The 10,720-nt window shown below is 38.2% G+C and overlaps 3 protein-coding genes across 5 annotated transcripts in view; all 3 read right to left on the bottom strand.

The window, feature by feature from the left end:
• Positions 1-2,932, bottom strand: part of LOC105565359 (ras-like protein 1) — a 14,037-nt gene extending 11,105 nt beyond the window's left edge. The window contains exons 1-2 of the mRNA XM_012018484.1: positions 2,372-2,932; positions 1,757-1,878 (exon numbers count right to left, since the gene is read on the bottom strand). The gene's annotated coding sequence lies outside the window, so the exon portion shown is untranslated. The remainder of the gene's footprint in view (positions 1-1,756; positions 1,879-2,371) is intronic.
• Positions 2,933-5,497: 2,565 nt separating this feature from the next.
• Positions 5,498-9,567, bottom strand: LOC105565360 (lipase member H-A-like). 3 transcript variants are annotated; one of them, XM_012018485.1, is made up of 8 exons: positions 8,959-9,567; positions 7,382-7,607; positions 7,252-7,306; positions 7,033-7,181; positions 6,562-6,804; positions 6,109-6,309; positions 5,862-6,018; positions 5,498-5,762 (listed from the first exon to the last, which is right to left on the bottom strand). In XM_012018485.1, exons 2-8 carry the CDS (start codon positions 7,461-7,463, stop codon positions 5,726-5,728), a joined length of 924 nt encoding a protein of 307 aa, XP_011873875.1. In that variant the 5' UTR covers positions 7,464-7,607; positions 8,959-9,567; the 3' UTR covers positions 5,498-5,725. The 3 variants fall into 3 exon arrangements, with proteins under 3 accessions (XP_011873875.1, XP_011873876.1, XP_011873877.1); XM_012018486.1 differs by having other exon boundaries at positions 7,388-7,607; XM_012018487.1 differs by lacking the exon at positions 8,959-9,567 and having other exon boundaries at positions 7,033-7,140; positions 7,388-7,461.
• Positions 9,568-9,646: 79 nt separating this feature from the next.
• LOC105565358 (lipase member H-A-like) overlaps positions 9,647-10,720 on the bottom strand; it is a 3,160-nt gene continuing 2,086 nt past the window's right edge. The window contains exons 6-8 of the mRNA XM_012018483.1: positions 10,621-10,699; positions 10,112-10,271; positions 9,647-9,994 (exon numbers count right to left, since the gene is read on the bottom strand). Of these exons, the coding sequence (XP_011873873.1) occupies positions 9,943-9,994; positions 10,112-10,271; positions 10,621-10,699 (291 nt within the window). The 3' untranslated portion in view covers positions 9,647-9,942. The remainder of the gene's footprint in view (positions 9,995-10,111; positions 10,272-10,620; positions 10,700-10,720) is intronic.

Raw genomic sequence — 10,720 nt, 5'->3', positions numbered from 1 at the left:
GAGAGAGAGAGAGAGAGAGAGAGAGAGAGAGAGAGAGAGAGAGAGAGAATTATGCGCTGCTCGTTTTTCCTATCAAATGAATAATTCGTTATGTCAAAGATTCTTTTAACATGATCGTTCAAGGAAAAATCAAGGCAATATCTGCTGTCGATTATTTTAATAGTAACGATATTATTGAACTTAGCTCATATCAGCATTTTCAATACTATGATTTGAATTTGTGCATGCAATTCAATTTATTCGTCGCTCCATAAAAGCCTTCACTTGCATAAATGCAACGCTCATTTTACGGTATACCTTTTGGGGAGGTAAGAAATCTGCGGAATGCGAGCAAGCATTCGCGATAAAAGGTTTGGCCGACGAGTATGGAGGATGGAAACAATCTGTTGTATCTATTATTCATGACGGCCAACGTTCGATATGAAATTATAATCAACCACTCGTGCGTCAATCGGCCAAATTGGACCATAGTTCTTCTCAGATTCGCCGCGCAACGGCAGAAAATGAACGGAAGTGCCATTTATGAATCAGAAACAAAGGCAACGAACGATTTAATCGCGGGAAACAGAATAATAGACACTATTCTATTCTCAATTGATAAATATTCCGAAGACCGGTACTTCTTCTTCCACATATGTATATAAATGTGTCTTTTAAAAATTGCATTAAGTGCACTGATCACTATACTTCGTGTAATATAATTCTGCTGATCAAGTTTAAATAATACGTTATATAATTTGAAGCTTATACTTACATTTTTCAATTATTATGTACATAAATTAGCTATTTCTCATTTCACGACGTTAACAATTAAAAAGTAAAATTAAATTTATTTTATTGCCCTTGTACAGAAAATTCTGAATTTCGTTGCGAGACAGTATTTATAGCATTCTGTAATAATAGTACGATTGTTAATTTATCGTTCCCGCTTCTTTATATGCAGCGATAATAAACGCTCATATTAAAGAGCAAAGTTTGACTCTTGAAATGTACGCTAAAATTACAACTAAAATCTTACAGGGATCTTAAAACAACTGAAAGACCAAACTTCAAATGGAAAACGGAATCTATACGGAATTGAAAATATTAATAATTACTGACATTTGATATTTCATAATTTCGTACATTTCTCTCTCTCTCTCTCTCTCTCCCCTCTCTATACTCCGATGTATTTTTCACACTGATATCAAATGCAAGGCAAATAAAATCTGATTCGATAACGTATTGTAAAAATCACGTGAAGAATACACTTTGTTTCACTATGTAAAATTTTCTACGAGTGAGGAACGTCGTTCAATCACCGCGACTTATTTTATGAGTCTACTTGATTCTAATACGCGTCGCTCGCCAGTAATCAAAGTCCCCCGTTAGGACACTCATTAGGCCGGGATTAGTGACGATATCTCTTGCTGAGAGCGCGCCGAGTGTATTTATGCGACGCATTGCGTATGCGACCGCGGATTTAGCGACCGGCTGAGAAATTGCACGTAACGAGGAGAGTAATTATACTAATAATATATAACGGGTTACTAATCCGCACATACGGCTTATGCAATATTCTGCCCCGTTAATATACGACTTGCGCACAACGTGGTAATTATTTATTATATAATAGTCGTGGATAAAAATCAAGATAAAATATTATTTATAAATAACGTTAACATCAAAGATAACGTATGCGGCCAAGTGACAGCGTGGTAAATTTCATCCTCTGTCGCCTCGATTCCATATACATAGATAAATAGCGTAAAATTACCTGCTTCGATTAAAACGGGTACCGTCATCGCGTCCTCTCGTCTCGATATCTTCCACTGAACACGGGAATTAATTGTCTCAGGCCGATGGTTATTAATTATTCGCACAAAGCGCACGATATTCCTAAGATTGTATCCGTTTACGATTACGTCGTAAGACTTAAGTCGGCGCCGAAAGTCAACGCACAAAAAATTGCCGTATGTCGCCTCGCGATGCCATGAATGTGATGCGAGATACGCGATCTACGACACTTCTTTGTATCTTGACTCTCGACACCAACTTAAATCTTACGACTTTATCGAGAGACAATCTTTCTATTCACGCCCTAAAGCCTCGTCTACATAGAAGTCGTAGTCGTAAGAATAGTCGACTATGATTGGTCAATTCTTATGTGTCTGACGAAATTGACCAATCGCAGTCGATTATTCTTACGACTACGACTCTGCGACGCGTATTGTAGACCACGCATAAAGGCCTTCACACACAAAATTCCGTAAGGACGTAAAACGTAAGCGTAAGAAAATCGACCAATCACAGTCGAGAACGTAAGGCAATAACGCAAGCAGTAGCAAATCCAATCTGTTAATTTTCTTACGCTTACGTTTTACGTCCTTACGGAATTTTGTGTGTGAAGGCCTTATCACAGCACACAACCGCACGACACTCGCGACAGCGACCGGCCGTTACCGAGACAGAACGCGGACTGATAGCCGATTTACCCGTGAAAATCAACGGAGCAGGTAAGTACGGCGTATCTTTCATTCATTGTTCGTTCTTCAAAGTTTTTTTGATGTTTTTCAGACTCACGCTCGCGCGCCGCTCGGGGATGTTTACGCCGAGCCGCCGCGCGCCGAGGTCAGGGACACACGGTGCTTCGCATTATCGTTCGAGCCGCCGCGCCGGCAAGTACACGACGGAGTGAAGTGCGCGATCATTTTCCGCGTAATTAAGTGACGCCGCGGCCGCGCGATCGAGCCGATCGATTCTGTGGGTGCCGCGGAACGTCGTTTTCGTTCCTCGGAAGGGAGAAACTTTGTTACTTCGCTCGAGACACGAGAAGCGAACCGCCGAATTGCCGTCTACCGTTCGCGCTTGCTATTCCCGTGGCACAAATTGAGTTGCAGGACAGCCGCGAGAACATCGGTTGCTCGTCCAAGTGCGTGTTCGTCGCGTGGATTTGCGCGCTTCTGCCACATACATCGCGCGAGTGAAATCACCGATGTGATTTTCCGACGCGCCGTTGACTTACAATTAGTTCGCGCCGCCGCGGCCGCTGCTCGCCGAGGTTAGAAGACGCGAGTGAAGTACTATCGTTCGAACCTCCGATACGAGTGTCACGGGACGATGTGCGCGATCGCTCCCGGCGTAAGTGAACAATGCCACAGCCGTGTGATCGAGCTCTTTGACACCGCGAGTGCCGTGGGACGTCGTCCTCGTCTTTCCCGAAGAACTTGCCTCGCTCGAGATACCGAAAGTGACACTCGCCAAATCGTGCTCGCAACCCTTTCGACGATGCAAAGTGAATGAATTGTGAAGGGAGCCGCGAAGGTGTCGGTCGCGTCGTCAAAGTGCGCGTTATCCGAGCATACGCGTTTACTCAAGACGCATCGCGCCGCCAACTCGACTCGCGCAGTACCGCGCGCCGTTGTGACGCCGCGCAATGACCGCCGGGAACGCCGCCATGTTGATTGATTCGTAGGAGCCCGGTGGACACGCAGCGGATCGGTCTCGTGCGGTGGTCGACGCGTTTCACAATCATGCGGTGAGTTTTCCCATTGTCCGGTGCAACAATCACGCGACGTGGACTCGACGCGTCGGTAGTCCATCGAGACGCGTAAATGTGCGAAATCCCGGCCGAAATCTCAGGCGCGGTCGGCACCGCTGTTCCTGTGACCCGCCGTCGTGTATCCTCGCGTCCCACGAATACACCGAGCTCTCCAATTTTTCGTATCTCCTCGCGCGTGCACTGATATTCCGTGTTTTCCGCGCGTGATGCGCGGCGAGAGAGACGTTCGCGCGAAATCGCCCCGTCGAACGCACGCGTTCGGTTCCCCTTTTTCGCGACGCGCGTCAAGTTAACCTCGCACATCTCCGCGAGTCCTTCCCGCCGCGAAACGTTCCCGCCACCTCGCCAGACGCGGCGTCTCTCGTATTTCCGCGCACGGCTGTGTCTCGCGTTCTCGTTGCTGTGAGGTCCGAGTCGATTAACGCCGGGAGTGCCGTGTCTTCGGTAATTAGTGCGCGCGATCGTAATTGGCTCCTCTTTCGCGAGTGTCGCGTAGTGCCAGTGCCAAATGGAGGAGTCTGAGAGGAAGCGGCGGCCTGGGAGGCATCGGGCAACGGCGGAGCAACTCTATGGTGAGTACAAGTGTTTGTGCATTATTCTCGCGTTAACGTCATTTCGCGGATTTGTTTTACTCCGTCGCTCCGTTTACTCGACTCGCCCGTTCGAATGATTCGCGTGAGAACCCGCCGAACGATTTGCACGCACGCATTTTTACTCCTAATAAACTATATCAGACTTTCGTCCGGTCGCGAGTTGTAGAGGAAAGTCCCCTATTATGAGACAAGTCCCTAATATGAGATAGCAGGGTGTCTGTTAAATTAACAAGCATCTGTCTATTGGTTCCACCGTGATTTTATTGCTCTTGAGAGTGAAATCTGTTTAGTGGAAAATTCATTGTTAGATCGTGTAATCGTCGCGAAGAAAGATTTGCGATTGAATTTGAACGTTGAGAACCTGCTGTCTCACATTAAAAGCCTGTCTCAAAATAGGAGACTTTCCTCTATAACTCGCGAGTACTCGTGATAATACATCTCAGAATTACAGCAGGCGAGAGCGAGTCTCATTGCGAGCCCTCGGAAATATGCAAGTCAAAGGATAAATTTCGTCAATAAGCTCCGGTTGTTTTCTGTACGAGAGCTTTTTTACCGGCGGTTACGTGTTCAACGAGAACGCTTCGAAATTCCCCTTGTTTTTCGCGAATTCGTACGCAGTCCGAATTTTAAGATAGCGTGTTTATTTTAAATAATTAAAAAAATATTTTCTTTAATATCAATATTCTCGAATACTGTTCTAATGTGAATTTCATAATTTTCTGTTATAGAATCGCCGTAGTTAAACTCCGCTGCTGCGCATCGGATCGGTAAGTCGAAAACTTTTTTATCGAGGCAAAATTGCGAAATTTGATCGGATTGTATGGCCAAGCGTGACAAAAGATCCGATCTCTGGCCCTACGAAGGAATATAAGTGGTCCTTATTGACCACGATGGTGCAGTAATGTACAAGCACGCTAATGTACAAGACGGTTTATATGTATTTTTTAACCAAAAGTCGGGTGGGCTATTTTTCTGTATATTTTCTCGCGTATATGCGAGATTGGAAGGTTAAATCTCAATCGCTCGTGAGTTACAACCCCAAGTTAGATTCCTAATAAGTCGCGTCGCGGTTGTAATTGGAAATTTGTAAGCTTGTTAGATTGAAACACTGTAAGAAAATGCACAGGTAGGACTATAAATCGGAGTACGGGTCGGTAGAAAGACGGGTAGATAGGAATTCGCGCGGGTAGGCAGGGATACGGGAGGCATAATTTTATACTTTCATTGTAGACAAAATAATTATACAATAATTAAATGAGATAATATGAAATATAAATATATTTATTATTATTATATGAAATGTATTATCATGTATACACACATATAATAATAATAAATACAAATAATACGAATAATGCATCTCTTTGAATAACAGTTGCTTTATATTTTCGTAATTTAGGTATATTTTTTTATTAAGACGATTTAACTTTATAGTTATTCGATAGTTATTACATGGTTTATAGAATAAAAAAATATTTCAATGAATTTAGAACAGTGCATACAACAGAATTATACCAAATAATCGTATAATAGAATCAGTACATTTTTATTCGATTTTCTATAAACCTTCGAATACGATACAATGAACATGTTATATAGTATTTATACGAAGATAAAATGATCCGCGTCTGCAAAGATGTTAAAGATTAATATCTTTTTTACCATCATACAAAAACAACTGGTTACTTGTGCAAAATGATAAAGTAAAATGTTAAATATTATCTTACATGTCCTTTGCTGCATATCCAATACCAATCTGCCGAATCTTATAGCAATCATTAACTTTATAGCTAAAATAGGAAGAACACTCCTTTGCAACAAATGTGGTAGGATTACGTTTCAATTTGGCATATAGCACGACTGATTTTTGATGACTACAGAGATCTAACAACATAAAATTCTATTAAAATACTGAAGCTATTTGACATGCTAAGAATTAGCAACGCTACGTTTAATTGCATTAATTATTATTACCGTCATTACTTAATGGTGGGCTAAGGAATTTACAACCAGGTTGAGGACGAGTTCCGCCGTTTACGTAATAATCCGCGGTTCCCGTAGATTTTAGCGTGCCATATCCGCCCATGTCCGTGTGAATAACATCGACCCATGTTGCATCGTTACGCGTGAGGTAACATCCGGGAAAATAAAAAATAGAATTTGCAGGATCCAATGCTATAATAAATTTTACTTTGAGGAACGTCATAAAACAAATTCACTAATTACGTGCACCGCTGTATAAAACTATAAAATAAAATACTTTCTCAGCATAATTTTTGCCAATTTCTCGTTAACACGATAAATGAAGATACAGAGTAAACGCTAGATATAATCGTTACTAAAGAATCAATTATTCAGAGTAATGATAACTTTAAAAAAAATAAATCTCATGCATTTTAAAGATAATTTAATTATACATATACCTACCTGTGATACGAGATATCTTAAAGTCGTTGCATTTACCGACGAAACCAGCAATGTGAGCACCCAAGGAATGCGCGACGATATAAATTTTCGATACGTCCAGGCCATTATCCACAAGTAGTCGTATACTTTGTGCGAACAAATCTCCTACTTTTTCAGCATTTCTGAAAACGGTCGCGTAAGTGCCATTAGAGTATTTACTCCAATCAAGTAGCACTATGTTGTCCGTTCTTCTATAACAAAGCGCTAATGATACATATATTAATTCTCATTATTTCCATTTGACTTCTTAGGCACGTTGTACAATACGTCGTATGTCGCTGTGGGATGTCGGGACGTAGCCGATGGTCCAATGGGAAAATTTATTTTTTGAAAAGAAATTTGGAAAGACCATCGGCTACGTCCCGACATCCGACAGCGACATACAACGTATTATATAACAGGCCTTAATGATCTTACGTATAAACGCCATACCTTTCATCATTAACTGAACATTTGGGTCGTCCGCAAATTGCAAATATCCATAAATATAAAAGATTGTCCGCTTATTATCATCCAACGAATTTTGTAACAGCTCTGGCACTGTGATAGGATAAGCGATTGTGGCAGGAATTTCACTATTGCTGAGAAGCACGCACTCGTACTGATTATTATTGCTAATTATTATTTAGATATTTCGTTATGGATACAAACCATTTGTAATAGAGTAGTTTGACATTTGTCGCGAAATTCAAATCCGTTTGATTACCTGAACAATAGCACAATCACAATATTAATATTAGCTCTCAACGTTTGTAAAAATATGTGCAAATTACACACTTACGCTTACAAGAACACAACGATTGGCCGCGCATTATCCTTGTCACAAAAAATAATAGACCACACAGATATACTGTCAATAGCATTTTAAATTAAACAAACTTCTCACAACTGACGAAAATCACTTTTTAATCCAGGCCTTGCGACTGAAAGTCGCATGACGCCACATGCCATATTGTACAGAAACTCGATTTCAACGGAATATATATCCGTGCCACTTCCATGTCAACCTAGTTACGACATAAGCGAAATTATATTACTTCAAGCATAAGCGTAAACATGGATATTTCGTTCCGCATAAAGTCATGCTTTTTATCTCCATATACTTGTTAAAATTACAAAAACATACGTATACATATAAATATAAAAATTATAAATATAAGTACAAAGAATATAAATGTAGGTACAAATCAAAAGATTTTGTAAAGTGATAAAAAATTATATAGTTGATTCTTTTAACTACAATACTACTATAAGTAAAATGTGGTGTATTTTGGATATTTTGTAGGCTAAACGTAATAAATTTTTTGCAACAATTTACCAATAATTATACAGTCGATAGTAGTTATCAGAAAAATGATTCAGATAAGAATAAATATTAAGTGATATTTTCTCTGATTATAGTAAAAAAATCACGTGTTCACGTGAATATCTTACTCAAGTCAAATTGTACAAAATGTACGTGTAATGCACTTTTTAAAAAATTATTAATTTCATTAATTTAATAAATTATAATAACATGACTATTGCGGATACGTCAAAGATCATACATATAATTCTAAAAGCTATAAGCATCAGTATTACAATATCCGTAGAGAGACGTAAAATATATAAACTTAAGCACTTTGAATGATTTCGTGCCGCCGAAAATGTGTGTAATTTCATGATGATCGTGGCGCAGAGGGGCGTACGCTGCTGTAAATAATTGAAGATTCGAATTCGCATCTTACGAAAAATCGTTGGTTTTTATTTGGTCATCATATCTCGGGAGAAAGTGACGGCTTGCCGAAGAGTATCTTGCTACGAAACTCCCCACTCTCTTATACTATCCTTGCTCTATACTCTCTATAGTCCCCCTCTCTATACTCTATACTCTATAGTTCAAACCTTACTGTAATGTTTTATGGACTGTGTGTGTGAAGGCCTCTACGAGTCATTAGTCTATTAGGTCACAGTTGAGTGCGTATGTATTTTTCTGTACCAATATTTGTAAACGCATTTGTTTTTGCACGGTCAAAATGGAGCGAGATGTTTTAACCGAGTAAAGAACCAACATCAAAGTTCTCAAGAAACTCGGTAAAAGTGGGTGGGAAATTCTTGAAATGTTAGGAAGTGTGTTGAGGAGTCCTCTATGAAGCGTAGAACTGTATATAAATAGGTGGACCGATTTAGGAATGGGCGGAAGATCGTCTTAATGATATCATTAGATCATCATTGATTTTTTCAGAATTTTTCATGAATAAAGAAACAACAAGAAATTGAGATTAAATATCATATTGTAGGAAAGGTGTTAGGAGGAATAGGATGATTCCCTACCAAACCAATCCGATTAATAAATGCAGAATAGTATATTTAGCTCACAGATACAAAAATGCCGTGGCAACGTGAAGTCCGTCTTTTCTCGCTCGCTCTCTCCAACTCACTCCTGTCTCCGGGGGGATTTCCCCTAGACTCCCTCTCACACGCCTCCTGACGGTCACTCACTCTAGTGTCCGGCGCGTTGGCAGCGCTCCACCATACCGCGCGCGAAACACAAATCATACTATCGCGGAATATATTAAAAGCATTCAGCCTCTCATTCACTTCCTACAATATTTTTATTGATTACGATCACAATGATTAAGACAATTTAATATGAATAATCACGGTCCGTGATCTAACTCTCTAGTATCATTAAAAATAATAAAAATATTGATATTTATACTAAGGAAAACGATTTATTTTTAAAATTGTCAACAAAAATGTGCAAATTTATTGCAATATCATAACATATTGGCAACTTTTCCACCAAACCATTGAAAATTTATAAAATGCCACAGATTTCGTAAATTGTATTTTATCTATTCTATTATTTAACTATTTCTTCTTTGTTATCCAATTTCGGATCAATCTCTCCTTGTCTAATCTTAAAAAATACTAAGAAAAATTATTTAATTAAAACAATAAAGATAAGATTTTATTGACTTTAGGTACTTACATTTTTTTTAAATAATAGCTTTATATTTTTACATATAATTTAAGAAATATATTTTTGTATTAAAGTGTATATATATGTATATACATATATGTATACCTTAATAAAAATATAATTCTTGGCATTGTATAAATTTCCAATGGTTTGTTGGAAAAGTTGCCAATATGTTATGATATATAAATATATATATATTAAATATTTTCTAATAAGAAAAATAAGGAAAATAATCTGTTAAATTTGGGACATCACTATATACTACTATATACTGCACTCATATAAGTGAATTATATGACAGAATCAGTGCTTTATAACTACGTTTTCTATAAATCTTTAGTAATATATTGAATACGGTGAAATAACTTAACTATTTGTTATTTGTCATCAGGGTTATCAGGGTCATAAGAAACATAAACTTTTCCGCTTCTGCAAAAGAAATGTTATACGTGAATATTTTGTTACTACTATACTTCGTTATGAAAATAATTGTTAGTCCGATTATTTATGCTAAATAATTAAATAAAATGCTATATATCATCTTACATGTCGTTTGTAGCTGTATATCCAATACCGATCGTCTTAGTGCACTTACTGAAGGAATTATATTGCGCAGAAGAACATTGTGGTACAACAAATTTGGGACAACAACTGTAAACTTTTGATTCTGCATATAACTCGACAGATCTTTGATGACTACAGACACCTAGTAGCAACATAACAAAAACGTAATTAGAACAAAATATTTTTGAAGTAACTCTTGGTAATTTTACATTAAACACTTGATATTTATTTAAAAATAATTGTGTATATATAATTATTCAACATTCGCAAACTAGTAAAAATAACTATTTTTATTAAACTAGTCAAAAGACAATTTTTCAATTTTGAATTTAATTAGAATTCAAATTATTTTAATTCTATTAATAATTACTTTTAACATGTTAAGCGATACATATGAGTATTTAATAAATATTTAACGATAAATTATTTGCTGGAATTAAGTTATATTTCAAAGTTTAATGCAATATTTAGTTGCATAGATCATTATTTACCAATAGAGTTTAATGGTAGGTCATCAAGTTGGAGGCAACCAGGTTGAGGACGAGTTCCACGATTCACTATACAGGGTGTGTCCTAATACCCGTATGTCCC

The sequence above is a fragment of the Vollenhovia emeryi genome, unplaced genomic scaffold (genome assembly GCF_000949405.1).
Source record: "Vollenhovia emeryi isolate VEMERY1.0 unplaced genomic scaffold, V.emery_V1.0 DF939153.1, whole genome shotgun sequence".
NCBI lineage: Eukaryota > Metazoa > Arthropoda > Insecta > Hymenoptera > Formicidae > Vollenhovia > Vollenhovia emeryi.
The sequence above is the reverse complement of the archived record's forward strand: the minus strand, read 5'-3'. Positions and strand labels throughout refer to the sequence as shown.

Excerpts from the sequence above, each read along its gene's own strand:
- LOC105565360 (XM_012018485.1), bottom strand. The coding sequence starts at position 7,463 with ATGCTATTGACAGTATATCTGTGTGGTCTATTATTTTTTGTGACAAGG. Across the intron at positions 7,182-7,251 it reads AAACTACTCTATTACAAATG|CAATAGTGAAATTCCTGCCA; the intron begins GTTTGTATCCAT and ends CGTGCTTCTCAG. Across the intron at positions 6,310-6,561 it reads TAAGATATCTCGTATCACAG|CATTGGATCCTGCAAATTCT; the intron begins GTAGGTATATGT and ends AATTTATTATAG.